Below are 26,414 nucleotides of genomic sequence, written 5' to 3'. Positions count from 1 at the left end.
CAATGTTCTGGAGCAGCTAGAGAGAAAAATCTGAGAGGATGGTATGGTACCCATGACAAACTCTGGGATCTGTCCTAAAACTACTTGTTGAAGAGTGCTTTGAAAACTATTGCTTTTTTTCTTCCTTTGCTTGGTATATATTTTATATTATACAATAAAAAAATTTAAAAAAAGAAAAGAAAAAAAAAGGAGTCTCACCTATTGGGGAGTTCTCATTTTTAGGAGTAAATTGCGCTGTAATTCTAGGTAGCAATAGGGTTCATTTGCAGAAAGCAGAAAAATGATAAGAAGGGAAAAAGACAGAGGAAACAAAGGATCACATGTTTGGAAAATGGAAGGAAAAAAATTACCAAGGCCTCTTGTAAAAACACTTAGAAGTTTTTTTCACTAAACCATGTGTCTGGTTTAATGATAGCTGCTTATTTTCTAATCTTCTGGGTTATTTGCAAATTTAAAGTAAGGCCAATCCTTCCTGTTTTCATTTAGCCTACCACTGTGGCAGCAAGTTAGCTAAGAAAGAAAAAAACCAATACTTCTTGGTAGAGAAAAGCAGCTACTAATTCACAAGAGTAGTCAGGGGGTGCCGTGGGGCTCAAGTCTGGTGAACTTAGGGTTTTCAAGTGAGGATGGAAATTGAGTTGCCCTGGGTTCTCCTAATAGTGGTGCATGTCTTCCTTTAGTCAGGTAAATGGAGCCTTATGAGTTGATCCTCACATACCGGTGACAATTCCACAGTTCCACAAGTAAAGGAGAGGGAAGACTTTTGGGCTTCTGACTCCAACAACTGTCTAACAACCTAAGATAACAGGGTCCTCCTCCCAGTAGAAACCCTTGGGTGGGTGGCTGCTGCCTGTCCTGGGCCGCCCCTGCTGGACTTTCCATCTTAGTCATTTCTCTGGTATTTAGTGTTCAAGGCATGGTAATTAGGAGGTAAAGCCTCCTAACATGGCCCCAGCCATGTTTCGAGAGGATCTTTCTCCCTTCTGGGCAGCAGACCCAGTGAGGCTCTGCTGCCCTCCATAAGGGGCCAGCTGCATGTGAGGTCAGCTGAGGAAGGAGGAGGATGTAGTGCAATGGAGAGCAAAGCCAGGCCCAGGAAGATGGGATGGAGGGGCCCATGCTGTAGAGAGAGGGCCTGTGGCGGGTCTGCATTGGCCACCGGGGCAGACCGACTCTGGATATTGGGCATGGGGAACAATTCTGTGGAACAGAAGAGGAAGCACGGCATCTTAGGCTCAAGTTAGTATAACCAAGGAAATTCCATTTTGTTGTTAGGCAGATTTTAGAGACAGGAAAGGGGAATTTCTCATCATAACAAAGTTCAAAATGTACATGCCTGAATTCATTGTACATCTGTTCCTTCTCCTGGCTCCCCATAACAGTGAGTGGCACCAACATCTTCTCAGTCATCCAAACTCACCACTTGGGTAGCTCCATAACTCTTTTCTCTCATCCCCCACATCCAGGTACCAAGTCCTGTCATCTGCCTTCCTAAATCTCTTTCACTTCCCTCCCTTTTTCTCCATCCCCACTGTGATATCCTGCTTAGGATGTCTCCCTCTCTTTCCCCTGAACCCCCATGGTTTCCTCTTCCTTGTCTTTGTCCCCAGTCTCACCCCCATCAATCCACTTCCATGCAATTGCTAGAGGGCTCTTTCTAAAACACAGCCTCCTGGCTGGCCTACCTGCCTCCGGTCCCACCACCATCCATCTAAGCCCAGTGTAATCAGAGGAATCTTTCGCTAGCATGGCCTGTGGTATCAGATTACCCCTCCTCTTTTCACTCTCCCCCTAGCTTTCATGACCAAGTCCACTTAACCCATAAGGCCCCTGAGGTCTGGTCTCTGCTTAAGCATCTTCTGCTGTCCACTCTTTACCATGCCCATAAGCCAGACCCTCCTGCCTTCAGAAATCACCTGCAGTCCACTGCAGCCCTTCCCTGCTGCTGAGCCAGCTGTGCCACCCACCTGCACTCTAGCTAATGCCCTCCTCACTTAGAGCTCAGTCCAGGAGTGCCTCCTCTGGGAAGCCTGTCAACCCTCATTTGTGTCCCCACGGCACCCCCTGATCTGGAGCACATTGCCCTGGATTGTCATTGCCTGCCTGTTTCCCCTGAGACTAATTGTTCCCTGATGGTCTTTCATCCCTGTCTACCCAGGGTCCAGCACATTGCCTGGCATAAAGTAAGCACCCAATAAATTTTATGCTGAGCATATGTTACGTCCCCTATAAAACATCAGCCACTGCAAATTCTGCCACCAGTCTGGGTGTTCTTTTCCATGGAGGCTCTTTCAGTTTTCAGGGGCAGGGGATGCCTGTGGATTTTTCTAGGGGAAGGTAGATTCCTGCCTTTCATTCTGTGTTTGTTAAACTTTAGAAGCTTTGATTTGTAATGATGTTTTTTTAAGCAGTAAAATTTCAGTGACTAAGGTCTGAGCCAGAACCCTGAGCCTCCTTCCCTACTCTAAGGAATTTCTCCACTTAATTGCAGTGCTAAGCTAAGGGAAGCTGAACTTCCAAAAGTGAAGAGGAAACCACTAAATATTGCTGCTGCTTCTCTTTGCAGCTCAGATAAAACAAACACAGTGTGGAAAGAGGTGGTTTTTTTTTTTGGGAGGGGGGCGGGGTTGTTGACTTTTTACTGACCACATTGAGGCAAGCAGCTTCCAATCCCATGGATGTGCATTTGGGGAAGAGAATATTGATCTCTCATAATCAGAATGAACACTGGCCAGTGTAGCACCTTACTAAAGGCTGGCTGAGCTTTCAGAGAGGTTAAGGTACATTTGGGGTTGGGGGTGGGGTGGGAGCATCTAAATTAGAGGCAGGTCAGATACCTATGTGTAGTACTGCCCTGTTGCTCTGGCCCCCTTTACTTGAAAATCTGCCATAAGTGACCTGGCTGAGAATCAGGACTTGTCCTTGTACCTGGCTTTGTCTAAGAGTCATGGGACCAAAATCTGTTGCTGAGCACGTCAGACAAAACCCTCAGCACCTGACAGTGAGGACGCAGCTGGCAGACACTGGCAGGCAGCTGTGCGCAGTGTCACTGCTTAACAGGGGTCTTGGGATCAGGGAATATGAGTCTAAGATTCAGCCCCTGCCGCTTGCAGTTGTGAGAACATGGACAGGTTGTGTAGCTTTTGAGCCCCACCTTTCAGGTCTGTAAAATGGGATACTACCACCCCCTGAGAGCTAAGTGATGGTTAAATGAGTTAGAATGCATAAAGCACTAGGGTATTTGCTTCCTAGCTGCTAAAACAAATACTGTACAATGGGTTGATTTAATAAAAGGAATTTATTGGCTCATGGTTTCAGAGTCTAGAAGGCTTGCTTTACTCCTGGGGATAGTATCTTCTGGCTGGCCAGGAGTCTTTGGGGATCCTTGGCTTTTCCATCACATGGCAATGCAGATGGTAGCAGCTTCTCCTTTTTCTTCCAGGTTCCTTGACTTCCAACTTCGGGGTACTCTTTGTGGCTTCTCTTTCTGTCTCCAATTTCCTTTGCTTGTAAGGAATTCAGATATATTGGATTAAGGCTCACCCTCATTCAGTGTGGGCACTTTAATAACCTCTTCAAAGCTCCTATTTACCTATGGCTCAAACCCACACAACCAGGGGTTGGGACCTGAATGCCTTTTGTAGGGGACATGATTCAATCCCCAGCAACCAGCATAGGGCCTGGCATGAAATTGGTGGAAAGCAGATGTTCTTTTCCTTTCCATTTCTTTCCTTTCTGAAGATACATAATAGTTGTCTTCCTTGACTCAACATCGCTGCTGAACTCAAGTGACATGGGGCTTCAGCAGCTCCTGGGTACGTACACTGGTTCTGCGTGATTGGGGTCCCTTCTGCCTAGAGCTATTGGAAAATGAAATAAAAAGGCTGCTTTTCAAACTTCTTAAAACTGGTTCATGCAATTGGTCATTAGTGCCAGAGCAAAATAGCCACATCTCTAGATGTCAAGTTTCATTATTCTTCCAAAACAAAATAAGCCATGAATAAGTTTACCCCATTGGTGATCATAGCTAGACTTACTTCACATTTAGAAACAGTTCTCTCTTCACGTCCCTGTTTGCCATTTATTCACATTTGTCCTATTGAGTGAAACATTTCCACACTTGCCCTATGTACTCTTTAAGTTAGCAGGTAATTTTTTAGGGTGAGGTGGTTGAGGTGACTTTAAAATAATGGTATTTCAAAATAATAGTATTTTATGGACTTAAAAATAGTTTTGCTTCTGATTCTAAGAATGAGTCTGGTTCCACCACTAACTAGCCTTGGGATGGAAGGCAGTCCATTTGAGCTCTTGAACCTGTTTCCTTGTCTATAAAGATGGGGATGTTGTGAAGATTAGGTAAAATAATGTCTATGAGGAGGTTTGCCTGGTCCCTGGAATATAATTGACAGCCAAAAAATGTTTACTTCTGTCTCCCTGCCCCATTGTCACCCATCCCCAATAACAATATAATAACTAGCTGTTCTAGTTTGCTAGCTGCCAGAATGCAATGTACCAGAATGGAATGGCTTTTAAAAAGGGGGATTTAATAACTTGCTAGTTTACAATTCTAAGGCTGAGAAAATGTCCCAATTAAAACAAGTCTATAGAAATGTATCCATCCAGGGAAAGATACCTTGATTCAGAAAGGCCGATGAAGTTCAGGGTTTCTTTCTCAAATGAGAAGGCACATCGCAAACACAATCAGGGCTTCTCTCTCAGCTGGAAGGGCATATGGCGAACATGGCGTCATCTGCTAACTTTCTCTCCTGGCTTCCGGTTTCATGAAGGTCCCCGGAAAGTGTTTTCCTTCTTCAACTCCAAAGGTCGCTGACTGGTGGACTCTGCTTCATGGTGCTACAGCATTCTCTGCTCTCTCCCAAACTCCATTCTCCAAAATGTTTCCTCTTTTATAGGACTCCAGAAACTTATCAAGACCTACCCAAATGGGTGGAGACATGTTGTCACCTAATCCAGTTTAACAACCACTCTTGAATAAATCACATCTCCAGGGAGATGATCTGATTACAGTTTCAAACATACAGTATTGAATAGGGATTATTCTGACTTTATGAAATGGGATTTTGATTAAAACATGGCTTTTCTAGGTAGGGTCCACACATCCTTTCAAACAAGCACACTGGCTTATTTCTGTATGAAGGATTTATATGCAAAAACTTAAGATAAGTTTGAAGAAGCACTAAACAATGTATTTATAAAAATATTAAGATTGCATTCATTCATTATTGTCACCACTGTCTACAGTTTTGGTCAGCAGAGTTAGTAAAGAGACTGCGGACCCCAGGTGTACATTTATTTCTTTAAAGGGTGTGAGTATTAAGGTGTTCCTAAAATCTGAAGTTCAAGGGCACCGACGGTGGCTCAGTGGCAGAGTTCTCACCTGCCATACCAGAGACCTGGGTTTGATTCCAGGAACCTGCCCATGTCAAAAAAAAAAAAAAAATCTGAAGTTCAACAGATTTTCTGGAAATGGTTTATCCAAAGGTACCCCCTCACTCCTCTGAAGAGGTCTTGTATTTTGTTTATGCTGAATTATTGAACTTAATGTTGGCTGAAAGCTTTCCCAAACATAAATATAAATCACCTGTCAGTCACTCAGGCTCCCAACCCAGGAATTGTCTATGCCCCCTTGCCCCATGCTCTGTGCCCCACAGCTCAGCTGCCACAGACCACTTTCACCTCCTCCTCTGACCTCCAGTGTCTCCAAGTGTGTACCACCAAACACTGTGTCCTGAAGAGCTCTGAGAAAATACAGTGTTCTATGACCCAACAAAATCCATCCCCAGCCACCACCACCCCACCCCCCCAGTTGAGGCAACTGCAGTAAAAAACGAAAAATGGAATGGAACAAAACGCCTCTTTATCCTGATTTAACCTGGTGTCCCAAGACTTACTTGATTACAGACCCTTTTCTTTATCTCCAGCTCCCCCCACCCCCAACCTGCACACACACCTCCCCCAGAAAGTGGGGTTCCTAGAACCCATGTTGGGAAAGCCACTGCAGTCCATGGAGTAGCTGTCACCCATTCACTCATTAAGTAGCTTTGGCTCCAAATCTCTGTCAATAAAAGCTGGTTAAATAAGCTTTAGGCAGCCATACAGTGGTGTGTTGTGTGCAATTAAAAAAGAAGTGGTAGAGAATGGCCATTATCAATAAAATGGAAAACAACGAGTGCTGGAGAGGATGTGGAGAAAGAGGCACACTTATCCACTGTTGGTGGGAATGTAAAATGGTACAATCGCTGTGGAAGGTAGTTTGGCAATTCCTCAGGAAGCTAAGTATAGAATTGCCATATGATCCAGCAGTACCATTACTAGATATCTATTGAGAGGATATGAGGGCTAGGACACAAATGGACATTTGCACACCAGTATTTATAGCAGCATTATTTACAATTGCCAAGAGATGGAAACAGCCCAATGTCCATCAACAGTGAGTGGCTAAACAAACTGTGGTATATACATATGATGGAATATTACTCAGCTAAGTCATAAAGCATATAACAACATGGATGGACCTTGAGGATATTACGCTGAGTGAGATTAGCGAGAAACAAAAGGACAACTACTGTGTGGTCTCACTGATATGAACTAACATTAATGAACCTGGAGAATTTCAGTTAAGAACAGAGGCCATCAAGAGATAGAAATAGGGTAGATGTTGGGTAATTGGAGTTGAAGGGATACAGATTGTGCATCAGGACTGAATATAAAAACTCAGAAATAGACAGCACAATACTACCTAATTATAGCACAATAATGTTAGTACGCTGAATGAAGCTGAATGTGAGAATGATAGAGGGAGGAGGGCTGGGGGCACTAATGAAACCAGAAGGAAAGATAGACAATAAAGACTGAGATAGTATAATCTAGGAATGTCTAGAGTGTACAACGATAGTGACTAAATGTACAAATTAAAAAATATTTTTGTGTGAGAAAGGAAAAAACAAAAGGAGGTGGTTGAGCTCTGTGTGCTGACCTACACCCATCTTCAGTATACACAATAAGAGAGGAAAGCAGAGTGTAGTGTGGATGAGCTATTTGTGTGCATTCACTTAGACAAAAGAATACCCCCATATGCCCTCCGGAGGGAAGGAACTGGGGTCATAAGAAGGGGACAGAGCCAACTCCTCCCTGTGCACCTCTCTGGGGCCTGTATTAGCTAGGGTTTTCTAGAGAAACAGAATCAGCAGGAAATATCCATAGATTCAAAATTTATAGAAGTGTCTTACATTACAATGGGAACGTGAGTCCAAACTCTGTAGGGCAGGCTGTGAAGCTGACGACTCTGATGAAGGGTCTGGATGAACTCCACAGGAGAGGCTTGCTGGCCTAAGCAGGAAGAAAGACTGTCTCTTCTGAATCTCCTTAAAAGCCTCCCGGTGATTAGATTAAGCATCACTCTGCAGTCAGCTGTGAATGTAGTGGACATGCTCATGATTTAATTCTGTGAAATGTCCTCATAGCAGCAGACAGGCCAGCACTTACCCAACCAGACAAATGGGCACCACCACCTTGCCAAGTTGACACATGAACCGGACTGTGACAGGGTCTCTAGAACTTTCTACTGTTTTGAACATGGCACTAATCTACCACAAACTCCTCCAGCCTCTTTTTTTTTTACACAGAGAGCAGTGTACATCCTTGGCTGTGCCCTTGTGGCCTGGGGTCGGCCCCTGCCCACCCACCCTTCTCTCTCACTCCCCATCAGGGCCACTCTGCCTCCCACCTACCTCTCCTCCCTGCCTCTCCCTGTGGCTAATGCACAGCCATGCACACTTGATTCCATGGGGTCACTTTCTCTGTCCCTTCTCAGACTCACCCTGCTTGCCTTAGAAGCCCTCAAGCATCCACAAGACTTTTCTCCTGCTTCCCCTTCTAACTTGTGAAGTTTTAGAGACCCGGAGTCTCCAGGAGGCAGGAACATCCTGTGCCAAACCAAGAATGACAGGGTCAGATAGATATGGCTCAGAATCCCTTTGGGTCCTGTGCCCTGCTGACCTAGCTTTGCATCCTCGTTTTCCTTGTTCTATAATTTCAAAAGGTGCAAGACCTAGCTCACCAGGGTTGAGCTAGAAGGAGTGACCTTCATCTTTCTAGAATCCAAGCACACTGCCTAGCATCTCATGGGCACCCAGAACACATTTGCCTTCTTCCCTTCTATTCCTTTCCTTTCTTGTATGACTGTCAACCTATTATTTCCTTGGGGCTTAAAATCTTTGGGCTCCAAAGGAAAGATGCCAGACTTCTATCTTTGGCTCCAGTTGACAATGAACACTATGGAGACACGAGGCCCCTCAGGGTTTTTCTGGGGCCCCTGTCCTAACATAAGATTCATAATTAACTCAATGCAAAAGAACTTTGATCATCAAAACACTGTAAAAGTAAAGGGTTACCATTGTAGTTTGAGTGCAGACACACTCCTGCCTGCCAACTAGTTTATAAGAATATTTGAAGAAAAAAAAAAGAATATTTGGAAGATGAGTAAAATAATGTCTTCCACATGCTAAACGAAAGATGATGTGACATCATGCAAGGTAGAGTAAACCCCCCCCCCCCACATATCAACTGCCCTAGGCCTCATTTACCCCATTTAAAATATGAAAGTAATATAATCCTACCTTAGAAGGGTTGTTGTGAAGATCATATGAGGCCATTCATGTGGACAGTCTTTGTAAACTGTGAAATGCTCCATAAACATCATCCGGAATGAGTTCTTAATGCGCATATTTGTTTATTGTTTCAGCGGAGAGTGCAGGATGTCATCAGTCCAATTGTGTTTGAAGCGGCCTACAGCCTTGGCGAGCATGTGACTGGAGAGGAGGAGAGGGAACTGCCGGCTCTGACGCCCGTGCTCCGCTGGAAGAAGGGACAAAAGATCGCCCAAAAGAATCAGGTCAGAACCTTCAAGTTTCTAACTACCATGTGATCAAACACACTTTGCTCAAATTGTTAAAAAATTAAAAGCTCTTTGAGGGTTACTTGGCCCCTGAACTTGCCCCCTATTCCTAGGCCATTTCCAGAGTTAGAGCAGGAACCGACACATAGTAGATGCTCAGTAAATGTTTGATGGGCAGGGGAGTGAGTGGGGAAAGACACAAGACCTCAGCTTGCAGACTTGATGCTCAAGTTAAAAATGCCCAATCAAGCATCCCTGGAAGATCACTGAGAGTGCAGGTGCATGGCCGGCCCTGTCTGATGCTCGTCAGATTCTAGGATGTGCTGTGAGATAGAGGTGCTTTAGAGCTGTGTTAAGTGCCGGCTCTATGAGGGAGGAGTGAGCCTGTACACTATTGCAGTGCAGCAGCACTGGCTTGTCTCTGCCCTGAGCGTTCTGTGAGATGTGCAGTGCTGAGTTCTGTGCAGGAAATAAGCAAAGAATTCATGGCCCAAAATCTGTTTTAAAACATTTTGTGAAACCGCAAATAGCCACAGATTCAGGACCCTGGGAAAAGTTAGGAAGAAGTTAGGAAAAACTGTTTGCTAACCAATCCCCTGTGCTGGGACAAAGCCGTGGACCCACCGTTCATGGATCCTCAGACTGCTCTGAGCTTAAGGAAAACTAGCAGATCGATGATCCATGTCTTGGAGATTAGAACCACAAGCTGAACTGCAGAGAAGTTTTTGGAGTTCAAGATGTCCAACCAGCTGTTCCATTAAGTGGTTTTACCAGGGCACCCCCGTCTTCTCCCTACATCTCTCCCACATCATCTGGAGTCAGGTTCCCTAGAGGCAGAGCCTTGAGACAGAGATTTGGGAGCATATGTTCTAGTGATGAGATGCTCCTGGGGGAAAGGAACCACGGGGAGGCAAGGATGTGATCTCAACTAAAGTCTAGCCCTGGCCTGATCCATTGGACACCCTGCAGCATAAACTGCACCAAGGAGCTGCCTGCCCCTTGAAGCAGGGGGCTGGCACTTTGAACCCTGTTATTAACCAGCCATTGGCTAGAAGGGCTGTGTAACCCCTGTGACACAGGGTCCTGTCAGCTGAGAACAGTTCTCTGGAAAAGGGGCACCTGTGAGCCATTAGCAGCCGACACTCCCATCAGCTGGGGGCTGGGGGCAGAAGTTGTAAAGGGAATCTGGGCAGGGCCAACAGTGCCACTACACGTACCCACAGCCTATTGGCGATACTACCTTGTATGATGCCTCTTTTGATTTCATTGGACTTCTTTCAAAACACACGTGTCTCTGAAGGACAACTGGTAAGGCTCATGAGCAGTGATACTTGAGGCAGGCTCTGGGAGAGTGAGGTGAGAGGCCAGGAGGACATCAGTGTCTATGTGGATGGGGCAGAAGTGGAGGGTTGACCTTGGGGAGGTGGGAGAAGGCAAGAATAAGAGGAGAGAAAGATAAAGAGGCAGAGCAGGAAGTAGTGATTGATGTCATCTGACAATCAAGTGGAAAGAAGAGGTCAGACTGGGGACTAAGTAAATCATAGTATTATGATAATTACTACTTATTTAGTCTCCAGTTCCTAGTGTTACTCTGCTTTCTCAGGTGACATTCTCCTAGCCTCATAAACTCATCTGAACTTTTGTTCATGGGAATTGTACAAATGCTGGTTGTTGGGAATCATTTCAGGGTACTCTGCTCAGCCTCTTGGTAGCCCTGGGCCTATCTTCTCTGGTGAACCCAACTTTTATATTTATAAATCATCAGTCGCAGAGAAGTGGACATTCTGTAATGAACAACATCATAGAACCTATACTGACACTTTTTATAGACCCTATATTGACATTTTTTAGATTCAAGCAACCTGATCAGAGCCAGACATGCATGGGACAGATAAGTGTTAAAATGCTGTTCTTGATCGCTTCAAGGCAATCAGCCAAGCTCAAACATTTCTGTCCATGCCTCCCGAGACTGGATTACAATGATTGTAAATGAGAAAATCTGGAACAGGGAGGAAAGCACTGCAAGGGATGGGGTATCAGCTAATGAGAGAATTCAATAATTTTCTAGAGTGAGGAAAGAAAATGGAATAGAGTTGGTGGATGAACTATACCCAGAGGGGGTGGGATTCAGCCTCCCCATGGAACCAGGGAGGCTGCAGCCATGGCCAGCAGTCACTGTGGGGGGCAAGGGTAAGAAGTGGGGTTGAAAACGGGGAAGGGGGTGGTAAGTGAAGATTTGTATGTGGAAGAGTTGACTTCCCACCTCTGGCCTCACTCCTACATGCTTCAGGCATGCAGACTTAGAAGCAGCCAAACATTTTATCCTCTAAATTGTTGAATAAACTGCTTGAGATAGTTTATTCTACAAATAATTGAATAAACTATCAAATACTTGAATAAACTAAGTGGGGAGAGGGGAGGGAGCTGGTTTCCTAGAAGAAGTCCTTTCTTCTGATCTTTGGAGCCTCCAGTATTACAACTAGCTTCCCTTCCTAACGTCTACCCAAACACACCCACAGATTTTCCAATCAGCCCTATTACCTTATTCTTAAATGTGAATAGAGAACTGAGGAAACTGAAGATTGGAGAAAGATATATACATGAAAAAGAAAGTCCAAAATGAACCACTTGTAAGGAAACAGATAACTCCAGGAATAGGAGAGATTATAAAATTATTGAAGAAGGCATTCAACTCTATGCAATAAAGACAGGAGATTTAAGAATTTATCCCATCCAGCCATTTATAAAGGATGGAATTTGATTTCTTTATAAAAGATAAGAATCAGAGAAAAGGAGAAAGGTTCTTTAAAATTAAAATTATCACAACAGAAGCAAAAATTCAGTGTAAGGATTAAAAGATGATGTTAAGAGATATCCTCATGAGCAGCACTAAAAGACAAATAGGAAAGGAATTATAAGAGAACTAAGAGATTGTTCTGCAAGGTTCTACATCTAAGTAATAGGAATGTCAGAAAAAGTGAACGGGAAAAATGGGGAGGAAATTACAAGAGATAAAATACAAGAAAATTTCCAAGAGTTAAAAAGAGATGCAATTTTTTTTCATTGAAGGGGTCCATCAAGCAAGATAAACCAAAAAGATCCAAGATACATCATTTTGAAATGTCAGTGCTGCAAAGACTAAACAAAAATTCTAAATGCTTTCAGGACAAGGGAGTGTAGGGTAGTGCTATGGGGACATGTCAGCTTACATTGGAATGAAAGTCAGATTGAGTAGCTATTAGATAGTGAGATAAGAAATGCAAAATTCTGAGGGACAGTGATTTTGAATCTGAAACTTTATACTTTGCCTAACAATTAGACATGAGGTCAAATAAAATCATTTTTCCGCTAAGCAGAACCTAGAAAGTATACCTCCGTGGTAATCCTTTGAAGGAGATTATCTGAGATGTATGCCAGCAACGCAAGGGTGACAATAGGAGGAAAATGTGGGATACAGAAAATTGTGGAACTAGCCCCCAGTGACAAAAAAATTCCCAGGATTATAACTGTGCAGTAGATCTAAAAAGCAATTGGTCCAATTTAGAGCAGGAGAGCATTGAACTTCAAGAATAAGGAAGCAGGTGAGCAGATTGCAGCACGTACAACTGCCTGGAGAGAGGGAATTGGTGGCCCAAGTTGGAGGGGCAGCTGGAGAGGAGCAGCCACTGCCACCCAGAACTGGGCCGTTAGAGACGAAGAGGCCAGAAGATGGTGGGCAACCCCAGTGCTGCCAACAGGAACGTGGAGAGCTGGAAGATCAAGAAGCTTGGAGGTGGTCCACCAGTGAGTGCCGCATCCAGCCCCCTGATGTCCTGGTTCTCAGGCCCCTCAGGATGGCCGCCCCTGCACCAGATGGCCAGATGAGGAGATCCAGACAGTAGCCAACTCCCACCTTCTGGACCTCTGGGTAGTGGCTCCTGACTCAGGCCTGAGATGGGGTCCTTCCCCCACTGAGAAGTAAGGGGCTGCCTTCCTGGGGCCAAGACCACCCACTCCTCTTGAGGTAGGCCATTGCTACTTTTGTACCAGGCCCTTGAATCCAGCTTTTCGCTCTTCGGTTTCCAGCAGTTACACAAGCATGGTTTTGTTGATCATTCCTCCCAAAGATGAGATTTCTTGAGTGGCAAAACTGTTAGCAGATGAGTTTGGAACTGCCTCCAAAATTAAGTCATAAGTAAACTATCTTTCAGTCCTGGAAGCCATTACATCTGTACAACAAAGACTCAAACTTTGTATAACAAATACCTCCAAATGGTCTGGTTGGTTACTGTGAAACAATTGTAGTCGAACAAGGAAAGGAAAAGAAAGTTAAGGTTGACTTTGAGCCTTTCAAACCAATTAATACATCATAGTATTTGTGTGACCACAAATTCCATATGGAGGCTCTTACAACACTACTTTCAGATGATAGTGAGTTTGGCTGCATGGTAATAGTAGTGGTACACTTTTGGGCACAATCCAAAGAAACACAAGAAAATTCCTGAGCAAATTCACTATGGATCTCCCAAAGTAACACAGTAGAGGAATTCAGTCTGCCTCACATTTTGCCCATTTAAGAATGAAAAAATGATATAACTATGTTCAGAAAGTAGCTGAGACTGCTGTGCAGCTGTTTATTTCTGTGGACAAAGTGAATGTGACTAGTCTTGTTTTAGCTGGATCACCTACATGACTTTACAAATGAACTAAGTCAGTATGGTATGTTTGATCAGAGGTTGCCATCAAAAGTTTTAAAATTAGTTGATTTCCTATGGTGGTAAAAATGGATTCAAACAAGCTATTGAGTTATGTGCTGGTTTGAAAGGATGCATGTCCCCTAGAAAAGCCATGTTTTAATCTAAATCCCATTTTATAAAGGCAGAATAATCCTATTCAATACTATATGTTTGAAACTGTAATCAGATCATCTCCCTGGAGATGTAACCCAATCAAGAGTGGTTGTTAAGCTGGGTTGGGGGAAATGTGTCTCCACCCATTTGGGTGGGTCTTGATTAGTTTCTGGAGTCCTATAAAAGAGGAAACATTTTAGAGAATGGGAGATTCGGAGAAAGCAGAGAATGCTGCAGCACCACGAAGCAGAAAGTCCATAGCCAGCGACCTTTGGACATGAAGAAGGAAAACGCCTCCTGGGGAGCTTCATGAAACCGGAAGCCAGGAGAGAAAGCTAGTAGATGATGCTGTGCTCTCCATGTGCCCTTCCAGCTGAGAGAGAAACCGTGACTTTGTTCACTATGTGCCTTCTCACTTGAGAGAGAAACCCTGAATTTCACCGGCCTTCTTAACCAAGGTTTCTTTCCCTGGATGGATGCCTTTGATTGGACATTTCCCCTGTTTAAAAACCATTCTGTTTCTGGTATATTGCATTCCAGCAGCTAGCAAACTAGAACAAGTTATCTACTGAAGTTTCCTCCAACGTGAAGTTTATTCAAGAGAAGAAATTAATAGGATGATATCTTGATGAAATTTGCCAGGACACGGACAAGTACTGTTTTGGGCTTGAAGATACACTAAAAAAGCTTTGGAAATGGGAACCATAGAGATTCCAATAGTCTAGGAAAATCTGGATATAATGAAATACATTCTTCACTGCCAAGGCACAGAAAAGGAGAAAATTCTCTAACTCTAGAACAAGAGGAGGATAAATCTCATTTCACAGAGACAGGACAGGAACATGAGCTGACTGAGAGCCTGCCGGAGGCGTGGCGTGGTGTGCTAACCACTATAAAAAACTCAGAGCTACATTGGAAGTTGTCACAGATAAGTCACAAGAAGAATCACAGTTTGTGAAAGAATTTGGTGGAATTGGAGTTATCTTGTAGCACTGAGTAGATTTCCAGGGAATGGAATACCAAAGAGAAGACAAGAAATTTCTTTACCTTGATGACTGCTAGGTAGTTGATGTAGGTCCAGCAAACTGTTCCTCACCCTCCAGCATCCAACCCAAAGAGTACACCCATGGTGGAACCCAAAAGGGCCCCTGCCTTACAATTGGGACAGTTCCAGAACCTAATCCATGAGTGTTAGATAGGGAAAAGAAAACCAAAAGTAAACTAGACCCAGCCGTACACTTTGGTTTGTCATGATGTCAGCACTGCAGCCTACAAACTAAATTCCTGAATTCCACTTGGGACTAATTTAAAAGAGAATCCTGATTTTTCTCTTCCTTGATGGCAAAATTGGTTGCTCTTGTATTTTATGGAGTAAAAAATTATTTTTTTAACCTTCATACATAGAAGCAAAAATATTTTAACTACCATAAACCTTCAGAAGCTAATAGGAGTGAGATCATACTGGTTTGTTCCTTATTTTGATTGGAGAAAAATTAGATTGCTGTATTTCGCAGTGATGCATTTACATGGCGTTCGCATAAGAATAATAATAGGAAGAAATAGATGTGAAATATTGGGAAAAAAAGAATAATGAAGCAAAGTAACAGGATGGGAAAAAAGTGGCAAATATAGTCTGAATACAATAAAGATAGAATATATTTCTGCTATAGATAAAAAATAAAGGCAATCAAAAACTGTAGGAAAAATAGAAATATGTTCAGTGTGTCATAGTTCACATATAAAACAAAATGTGGTGGGCTTTTGAGCCAGTAGAAGAGTATAAGGAAGGAGTATTTATTTTCCTTGACATTAGAAACATTCTCCCTGAGGAAGTATACAAAATTGAGTATTCCAAGTTGTAACTTTGGAGCTATGGAGGGCAATATTTAATCACGAATTGTTTTCACTCTACTGTGAACAATAATTACATAACCACAATAACATAAGAACTATTTATTGGTTTTCTATACAATCAGGCAAAATCAGATCTATAGTTATAATATAGAAAAGCAGAAGTAAAAGAAGTTCTTCAGACATCTTTATTTTTGAAACTAGTGAGTCAAGAGCTATTGCAAAACTCAATGAGACATGAAATAGCTGTTTATTACTTAAAATTGCAGACGTAACCAGTAGAGCATTGGTTCTTAAAGTGTGGTCCCAGAACCTGTGTGTCAGCATCTCTGGGATCTTGTTAGGAATGAAAATTCTTGGACACTGCCCTAGCCTCATTGAATCCAAGACTCAGAGTTTGGGGCCCAGTCAACTTGTTTTTCTTTATTTTCAACAAGCCAGTCAGGTGATTCTGATGCAGATAAAGTTTGAGTACCACTGCTGTAGAAGAGTTAAACATAATGATTTAACTGTCAAAATTAGGAAGGGAGGGAAGAGGGTCCCATATGTGAGTGAGATGAATCCTCATCCATCATAACAGGAGCTCAGACAATCTAGATAATATCTAGATGTGACAGGTTAAAAAATAGCAGTAACAGCATGTTTTCTAGAGATATGGGAGTAATCATTGAAAGAAGCATAAATGGATGTGGGTAATAGTGGTTGCCCTGGAGAGTAAGACTCAGTATGGGAAGGTATACAGCAGGGGGCTATTATTTTTTAACCATATGATTACTTTGATTGAAATTAAAATAAAAGAAAAATATTGTTCTTAGATTGGAAAGATTGTCCAGGAGGCTGAAAAATATTCTGGGAGAACAGTTTTTGCTTGTCCTCCTTTTCCTGATTATGGGAGGAAAAAATATATATATACATGATTTAATGATGTTCCTCCATGTGCCTTCCAGATGTGGGCTCAGGTAGAAGGGATGAAAGATGCTGAGAGCTGGACCCACTCCAGGAAGCAGAGCAAACACAAAGAGCTTCTCACTTCTTTCATAGGCAGGAATAAATTCATCAGAGATCTTTAGATCATATTTCCAGATAACATTAATTAGGATTTAACTAGTTTAAATGCCTTAATCTTTTCAATTAGAAGATACCAAGCCCATATGTGTATACAGAAATGTGCAAAGGGGTAGATTAAATCATAGTGATTTCTTAGAGTTGTGGTTTGCCCACCCCCCACCCCCCATTGTAGGAGGTCCACTCTCACTATTAAAGCCTGATGAGCATACGTTTCTTCTTAAATTTTAAGGAAAGCAAAGACCTATCTGATATTAAAAAAAAAAAAAAAAACTCACTTATCCATTAACCAGAAGAATATTTAAAAGGACTGCAAATCCGGGAGCAGTTCAGCCAATTGAATGCCTCATACATGTAAGGTCTCGATGGAAAGATAAATAAAACATTTTTGATGCCTTCAGTGGACTTACAGATGGTGCAGGAGTAACTTAAACAGAGCAGAAAGTACGATTCAGATTTAGTGTGTGTGCATTTCACAGCAGAGACCATTTCTAGCTGAGGAGGTGGACACATACACGTGGAGAAAGGGGGAATTGGTGAGAGCCTTAAGGGGCAAGTAGGATTTGGTTGCCTGTCATTGGTGGGGTTTGACGGAAGTAGGGACTGATAGAGCTACCGGCCTTCCGTGTGGCTGTATGCCTATTAAGAAGGGGAAGGGAGGGCCTCCATCAGGATGGAAATACCATGTGAGGCCACATGTAAGGGCCTTGTTCACTGGTGGGAGAATTGGACTGGATTCTGTAGGGAAAAGGAGACCATTACATCATCTGAGTGGGGAGTGGTTAGAGATGTGCTTCAGGGAGAGTGGTCTGGTCTGGCCTGGCCTGGGGAACCCTAGTTAGGAGCTCATTGCAGTGACCCCAGGATGATCTTACACATGATTCCTTGGAGGTGGTTCTAGCTGTCAATTGACTCATCATTAATTGCTAATTGGTCTCAACTGTTGAAACAGGGTGAGTGTGGAACTAAATAAAACAATCATGAAAAGCACTGGCTGCCCTGTCTGCTGGGAAATAAGCAGCACTATAGTTGGATTGGTCATGTGAGGGCCTTTTTCATTCTCTCTCAAATGAGCATACCAATGGTGATGGCCGAGACCCTGCCTTCAAAGCCTGTACAGAGTCAGAGCTTTGAAAACTGTAATTACTCTTGTGCTTCCTCATGCAGACCTGGCGGGGGCCCCACTCCCAGGTCACCACTGGGGTGGGCAGAATGAACCCCCAAAGATGGCCACACCCTGATCCCTGGAACCCGTGAATATGTTGCATTGCAACGCAAAAGAGACTTTGCAGATGTTGTTAAGGTTATGGACTTTAAGTTAGGGAGAGGATCCTGGATTATCCAGGTAGGCCCAACCTAATCACAAGAACCTTTTAAAGCAGAGAACTTTCACCAGCTGGAGGCAGAAGAAACGAGATAGACAAGGAGATCAGAAAGATGCAGGAAAAGAGGAAGTCTGAGAAATTTGAAGCATTAGAAGGACTTGACCTACCATTGTTGGTTTTGAAGATAGAAGAGCTGCCCTGCTTCCTCCATTGGGAAGCAATGACACCATCTAAAGTTTCTGGCTACTTCCTCAGGTGAATATTTTGGGATTGTTAGGACCATATGGTCCTTGCTTGTCAGGCCCAGAGATGCCCTTTTATTTATTTCATAAGTGGAAGATTCAGGGATGACCCATATAATCAGAATTCATTAAAAAATAGCCATACCACCCCAAGCCCAAATGGCACATCAAATCTTCCACTTCTTTCCATCTCTGCTGCCACCATCTGAGCCAGGCCACCATCATTTCTCAGCTAGATCAGGTCACTCCCCAGGATAACTTACCCCTCCCTTCCGTCCTCATAGCTTCTCTCTGCCCTTAGAAGTAAATTAAAGTTCTTGCTAAAGCCAACAAGACCCTGAGTGATACTGCCCACATACCATGCTCCAGCCACCCTGCTCTTCTTCCGGTTCCTCAAAGGTATTAAGCCCTTTCCTGCCTCAGGACCTTTGCATGTGCTGATTACGCTACTATGACTCTCTTCTCCATGCTTTCCTCATGTGCCTTCCTCATTCTTTAGATCTCAGCCTAGATATTATTTCCTCAGAGAACTATCTCCCAAATGCCCTGGATTAGATGTCAATTTGGTTCCTTCACATCTATCCCAATTTGTTCTTATTTTGTCTAATTTCTTTTCTTGTCTTTCTGCCTCACTAGGATTAAAGCCCTATGGAGGCACAACCTAGTTTATCTTATTTGCTGTCAATCCCCAATGCCTAGCACACTGCCTGGCACCCAGCAGATGTTCAGTAAATACATCTCTGTTGAAAGAACCTTCTGAAAGAACACAGAACCAGGTCATCCTGAAAGGGTTGGATGTCAGATCAAAGTGTCTTCACAAGCAGAGTCAGCAGAGCTGTATAATTGAAAGAAATGTGCATAGTCAGCCCTCTTGGAATTCCTGATGGATAGGAGAGTGTGGTGTCAACTGACGAGCACCATGGTGTATTTGTGTGCTAGAAAAAACAAGATGAAGGAAATACTGCTGGTAAATGTAAAGACCCTGATGTTGTTGAGAACACTCACTCTTTCATCTTCCAAGGGAAAAGTGACTTTAATATTAATTTTCAACCTTGGTTAAGTTATAAGCTTTGGGCCTTTATTTTGCTGGGAATTTTCACCTCAGTTCCCCCTACCCCTCAGTGCTTGGGTGTTTAAGAACCCAGCTCCCTGCCTGTGAAACCCCACTGTTTATACAGCCTAGGAATTAGCTAACACTTTCCAAGTTGAGGTGCCCATCTGGTTAAAAATACTGGTATTTATAGCTACAAGGTATATTTTTCCTTGTCATAGATGAACATCTCTGCAGAAGGAATGGAAGGCTGAGGATTTGGGAGGACAGAAGAACAGAGAGAGCAGAATAACTCAGACATTAGAACCAAACAGGATTTGGATACCTTCCAGCCTTGGGGAGCTCCAGATTGTGTCTCTGGATTCGGGGGGCAGTTTGGTTCAGCTGAAGGGGAGAAGACATGTGAGAGGAAGAGATACCCCACCTGAATGGCCAGTTCAACCCAGTTTCATACACTTTGGCATCTACTTCTGGATAATGTTTTTTCAGAAAGGGCAACATTATGAAACATGTATGAAAAGCTTCTAGTTTCAAGTCTGTGTGAGAAAAGTAAGTGGTTTAAACTTCCCACTGACCAGAGGAGAAGTTGGGTTCCACCAGTTGGTTTCTAAGGCTTCTGTTCCAAGATGACCACCAGGACCAGGGGGGAGTGGACTCCTACATATTAAAGGTTGGGATGTGTCCTGAAGCAACCTGTTAAATTTATAAAACTGCTTCTTCAGTGTTTTGTTTTGTCTTTGTAATTTATACAAAGTTTATTCTAATCCTCTGAAATATTTTTTTAGGAAAAAAAAAAGTTTTCCCCCAAATCTTCAGGTTATGTTAGTTTTACCCCTGTATTTTCCTGCCATATAAAACCTCACCAGTTGCTGGATCTGTGTGTACGTGTGTGTATCTGAGTGAGGGAATATGCCTGTGGGCAGTATTTGTCTGGGGAATAAGTATTAGTCCCTCTCTTGTTATCTTCTGAGATGATTTAGGAAATCACATGGTGGAGCCCTATTTAGGGAATGTCTTGCTGATGTGGAGAAATGCTTCCAGTGGCTCCTCTATAGTTTAGGGTCCGCCCTTTTCACTCCCAGTTCCTTGCCTACATCTGGCACAGCAGCTTTTTGAAATGTGACTAGCATACCTTTCCCCCTTCTCTTTGACTGCACCAGCCCCTTTAAATGGACTTGTAGATTCCTTTCTCTGCCTCTTCTTATAGCTAATTAGCAACAACTTACAAAAAATAAAAAAGGAAGGAAAGAAACTTAGAGCACAAGAGATTTTAGGATAGAAATCAAAGGGGAGAATGTCCAGTCCTGGGATGCAGTAGCCCCTAGAAGAGAACTTGTGGCTGATACTAAAAGTTGGGGGCTGTAGAGGGACATGAAACGCTGTCAGGAAAAGGCCAACCAGTCCCAGGCGGACCTGGAAAGGGCCAGAGGCCTTGGCCCAGTCTCAGGGGAGCCAGGACCTGGCTGAGCAACTCAGCCTCCTCTTCAGTTCATCCCAGTTGTTGAACCGGATCATCCCAAAGATGCTTTAGGCAAAAGAGACAACATTTCCAGCTACAGAACTGTGGCATCATCTAAGGGATGTCCGAAGAACTTATCACTGCCAGTTTTCCCCAAAGAGGCATGAAGCAAAATTGAGACTATGTTTATATTTAGAGGGAGACCATTGGGGCTTTTTTCCTTCAATGATTTCAAAGTCTAAAAAGACAAGTTTTAAAGACCGTGAAATGGCTTTTCTCTGCTTTAATTTCATGAAGTATCTGTCTTTCATTTATTCCTGTGGATGTGATTAGAAGCAAATATTGTCTGTATGATTTGATTTTTTAAGTATCTGGTGATGAACCTTTTCCTTTCTTGTCAGAGGGTCATTGGGCACAGGAGAGAATAGAGCTGAAAACTATAGGACCACCCTGAGCCCCCATAATATGCCAGATCCTGGAAGAAAGAGCCCAGCGAAACAAAATTGGGAGGGAGAAACCTCTTACGCTCAGGTCATAGCATTTGTGCAATTTTTTTTTAATTCTCTCCAATGTATTGGGGGTTGCAGACGTGACTCGCACATGCAGGGATCTTCGGAAGCTTCTCATGCTGATGGGAGGGACTCCTGGAAGCAGCGTGGCTCCCTCATCGAGGCAGAACGCCACGCTACCCGAGCGGGGGCCTGCAGCAAAGTCACATTGCACATCAAGACATATCTCACTCATTTTAACTTAAAAATAGCCTTCTTGTCTGATCCCCTTGGGATGGGTTATTTGAAAAGCATTTATTATGACCAATCCACTTGTCCAATTTTTTTCAGGTCTCAGCAGGGGACTTGGTTGCCCAGCCAACCCCATAAACAGTGTCTGATCCACCCAAACAGTTGTGGGTTTTTTGTTTTTCAAGCAGATATCACAAGGTCCAAGAAATAACTCTTGTCAGAGCATGACAGCTAGAATATGCTAAGAATCCTTCTACTTTGAGTTAGACCAAAAGAGGATATTTTTCCAGGGCAGCTTTTTCCAGGGAGAAATGGACACCCAAGGCCTGAGCACCCTGGGTGTCCGTTCCAAAGCCAGTCCCGGCCAGCCACTGAACTGCCAGCCCCAAGTCATGTGGCCCCATGGTTGCCCTGGCCTTAGTAGCTGCAGTGTGATTAGAAAAGGACAGCTGGCCCAGCCTCTGTGCTCTGGCTCACAGCAAAATGCAACTTGAGTGGATTCATCTGACACTTTTTTTTTTCTAGTTATAAGGGAATGAAGAAACCAATAACCAAATCTTCTAGGACAGAGGTTGGCAAACTGCAGCCCATGGGCCAAATCCAGCCTGCCACCTATTTTTGGAAAATAGAGTATTATTGAAACACAGCCATGTCTTTTCCTTCAGGTAGGGTCTGTGGCTGCTTTAGCACCACAATGGCAGAGCTGAGTAGATGGAAACCATATAGCACATAAGCCAAAAATTTTTACTGTGTGACCCTTTACAGAAAAAGTTTGCTGACCCTTTTCTAGAAGAAGCAGAATAAGGATTTCAAAAAGAGAACTGTGTACATTCCAAGGAAACTTGAGGTGAAATGTACTCCTTGAGGCCAGGAGGCCATGGGTGTCCAGTCCTCAGCACCCTGAAGCCTGAGGAACAAAGCAGCTGTCTCCTGAGGATGGTTTGGCTTCCCTTTAATCAGGGATCAATAAGATGTGATTGCTTCTTAGATCTGTTTCCATTTTCTAGAAAATGTTCTCCCAGGCAAATACAATTGGCAGGGTTTTTGCCACCCGGCAGTAGGGGCTGGAGGAGGTGGGGGAGACTGCTTTCAAACTGGGTCTGGTGTTTCTGGTATCAGGTAGCCCAGCTTGTGTTCACCCAGAGATCTGGGGTAGTCAGGGAAAGCAGGTGGAAGAGTTTTTACTGGGCGCAGGTTGGAGTTGTTGAGGTTGTTACCTGAGAAGAAAATCAGGAGTTTGGCCCATTGGCTTCAGGAGGAACCTGTGCTGCCCTTATATTTTGTATAGAAATCAATTTTGCTTGCAGCTAGAAACTCTTCGGTGGTCCCCTTGCATTCTGAAGCCTCAGTTTGCCCACCCTCTTGCCCCAGAGACATGCTCCTTAGTTCTTTAGGAGACAAAATGGCCACTTGCCCAGAGAGAGACTAATCCAGGGTCAGGACACAGGAGCACTGAGTTTCAGCTTCAACATTCCTTATGCATGACTCAGATCTCTCTCTTTTTTTTTCTTTAATATTTTTATTGACAAATAGTCACACGTAAATAGTCCATACATAGTATGCAATCAATGACCCACAATATCATCAGCATCCTGGTATCTTGCTGTTTGATCTATAAAACAGCTGCATTCCCTGCTGGGGGGAGGGACTTGCCCAAGTGAAAGCTTTGCCAGGGGGTTGGAATGTGCAGACCACTTTTTTTAAATTTTTTAATTTTTATTTTTAAGCAGTTTTATTGAGAGGTAGTCACATAGCATACAGTCTATCCAAAGTGTACAATCAGTGGTTCTCAAGCATTCATCACCACAATCAATTTTAAAACATTTTCAATGTTCGTAAACAAGAACAAAACAAAATAAAAACATCCCATACCCCTTATCTCTACTTGTGCTCACAGTGTTGTCCAGGTTAGAGAAGCCATCATGTTGGTGGACTAGTCCAGTAACCCATTGCTGCATAATAAACCACCCCAAAATTTAGGCTTAAAATAACAGTCATTTATTTTGTTCATGGATTTGCATTTTGGGCAGGGTATGATGGAGACAGCTCGTCTCATCAGCAAGGGCAGCTCAGCGTGAGGCTGGGGGAGCTCATTCCAGAATGGCTCGCTCACATGGCCTACAGGTTGATGCTGGCTGCATCAACAGCTTCTCTACATGGGAGCCTCTCCATGGAAAACTTCCTCACTTCATAGTGGCTAAATTCTATGAACGAATATCCCAAGCAAACTAGGAGGAAGTTGTATTGCTTTATATGACCTAGGCCTGGAAGTCCCATCATTTCATTTCCACCGTGGCCACCAGTCTACCCAGATTCAACAGCTGGAACACAGACTTTGTCTCTCTATGGCAGGAGTGGCAAAGCCACGTTGTAAGGAGTGCATTGGGAGATATTGTTGCATCCATTTTTGGAAAATGCAGCCTGCTACACAGAGGTAGATTTATATTAACCTTTTACTTCAATTGTCTTATTTTAGGATAAATTAGGAAGCCTCATGGTGTCCACTCATATACAGTAAAGTTGTCTCATCATGTTGTGATGTACAGTGCCTACAACAAAAGAAGTATAACAGCTGCAAACTCCCCACCCCTAGCTAAATGCTAATCTGGATTAGTAAAATTGTTGCCAATACTATTATTTTCATTTTACAGATGAGAAAACAGTCCCAGAGAGGAAAAGTCAATTTTCTTAATATTAACACAATCAGACTAAGGCTGAATTTTTAGTTTCCTAATTTCTAATCTAGTGCTTGATCTTCTGACTATACTTTGTGCTTAATTTAGCTGATCAGTGTAAGCACTCAGATCATAGGCATGTTCATATGTATATATGTGTGTATGCATATGTATACTCGTATATATATGTATACATGTGTGTATCTATGTGTGTGTATAGAAGACTCAGTCCTGGCCTTTTTTGGGTAGCAATTCAGCAGTATTGGAGAACTTAAAAGCCAAATGATCCAGTTTCAGGGACAGGAAACAGAGAGCAGTAAGACCAAGGAAAACGAGCTTTTACAAAGCTACCAGTCCGTCTCCAGGAGGCTTTGTGCTTATGTGTAGCTGAGGGACAGGTGTTTTGTTGGGGAGCTACAGCTCTGGCACTGATGGGCAATATGCTAGCATTGACCCAAAGCTGGGGTTCCCATCTCAGTGGTCACCCCATGTCTCAGTGCTCTGTGTGGTCTTTCAGTGTTGACTGAGCAGCTACTGCATGCCAAGCCATCGGGACAAGCACAGAGGTGATCAAGACCCATACTGTGCCTGCTGGTCAGGGAGCATAATTTTATCAGAGAAGGCCAACATTAAACATGTAATAAATAATTAAGTACAATTGTGATGAGTAGTAGAAGGAAAAAGTACATGAAATGATAACAGCTTATGGCAGGGGCCTGAGCTTGTCAAGGGTCTTTCTTTGCTTGTAGAAGGATGAGAGGACAGGAACTAGGGGCAGCAGGGGTGGCGGAATTTGAACATCAGCTTATGGGGAAGCCCTGGTGGAGAGTGGTGAAGTCAGAGCAAGCTAGCTGGCAGGAGAGATGAGAGGACAAGGGCCAAAACTGTGTGTCACACGCTCGCTTTAGGTCACATCCCTCTTTTTGGCTCTCACCCATTCCCCACCCCCACCCTTCTATCCCACCTTTAAAGTCCAGAAGTCAGACTGTCTCTCTTGCCTGTGTCACAGGAAAGACTATGGCACATGTGATGAAGAAACTAACTCAGGAGCAGAGGTGAAGCTTATATAATTTAGAACATGGGGGGAGGGAAATTTCTTTAACCAAAAACAGAATGTATGAATACAAAGTTAGATACAAGTCTTGAGAGAGGCCATGTCAGTGAGGGAACCTCGAGCTTAAGCTTCAGTAGCTTCATGGTAAAGCCACCATTGGTGCTGTTTGTTTCATTTCTAAAGCTCATAAAGCCTTTCCTTTCATCTCGTGTGAGACATTTATGCAGTCCCTATACTCCCTCCCTCCTGTCTTCTCCTTGGTAATGGTTTAGTTACTTTAGCTGCTCAAGAAGATACCATAAAGTAGGTTGGATTAATCAATGAGAATTTATTCACTCAAGGTTTTGAGGTTAGGATAAAGTCCAAATCAAGGTGTCATCAAGACAGTGAAGACTGTGGTGCTCTAGACCTGGCTGCTGGTGATCCTTAGGCCTTGGCTTGTCACATGGCAAGGCATATGGTGGCCTCTCCTGGTCTCTCTCTTCTCCTCTAGGTTCTTTTGATGTTCAGCTTTTTGCTGCCCACTTCCTCTGGTTTTCTTTCTCTGTGTCTGAATTTCATTCTGCTTATAAAGGACTCTAGTGATAGGATTAAGACCCATCCTAGTTGAGGTGGGTCACACCTTAACTGAGGACATCTCATCGAAAAGTCCTACTTTCATGGACTCACATCCACAGGAATGAATGGTGGATTCACATCCGCAGGAATGAATCAAGTTTAAAAACATGTTTTTCTGGGGTACACATGCTCCAAACCATCATGGTCAAGATGGCAAACAAAGCGTAGATGTCTTATATTGAAATCTCCTGGAAATTTGCCTTTGTCCTTGTCCCAAATAGTATCCAAAAGAACATGTGACTTTCCTCTAGATTTCCATGAGTTTCCCCACCCCACAATCAAGGAAGGGAATATTGGCTGGGACACTTTATTCTTTTGGAAAGGTGGCACAGGAATATAATTTCCACAGGCAAAATTACTCTGCTTGGGTCTAGACTGTTTGATGGCCAGCAGGTTTGCTGGAGTCCATGTTGGCACTCTAAGCAGCCTCCTGGAATTATTCTGTGGGAGGGAAACAGATTACCTGGAATATATTCAGTGGGTAGGAAAAAAGAAACATCACAAACATGAGCAATGATAATAAAGTTTAATAGTAAATATATAATTTTTAAATGGCTCTTTTCTCCAAATCCCACTGATTGATCAAAG

At 43.3% G+C, this 26,414-nt stretch overlaps 1 protein-coding gene and 1 pseudogene across 1 annotated transcript in view; both read left to right on the top strand.

The window, feature by feature from the left end:
* ITGA9 (integrin subunit alpha 9) overlaps positions 1 to 26,414 on the top strand; it is a 447,613-nt gene that overhangs the window by 203,239 nt on the left and 217,960 nt on the right. The window contains exon 16 of the mRNA XM_077129816.1: positions 8,765 to 8,914. Within this exon, the coding sequence (XP_076985931.1) occupies positions 8,765 to 8,914 (150 nt within the window). The remainder of the gene's footprint in view (positions 1 to 8,764; positions 8,915 to 26,414) is intronic.
* Positions 8,925 to 24,614, top strand: LOC143657439 (eukaryotic peptide chain release factor subunit 1-like; annotated as a pseudogene).

Source organism: Tamandua tetradactyla, chromosome 15 (assembly GCF_023851605.1).
Source record: "Tamandua tetradactyla isolate mTamTet1 chromosome 15, mTamTet1.pri, whole genome shotgun sequence".
Lineage (NCBI taxonomy): Eukaryota > Metazoa > Chordata > Mammalia > Pilosa > Myrmecophagidae > Tamandua > Tamandua tetradactyla.
Note: the sequence above shows the minus strand (reverse complement) of the source record. Positions and strands in the feature narration are given on the sequence as shown.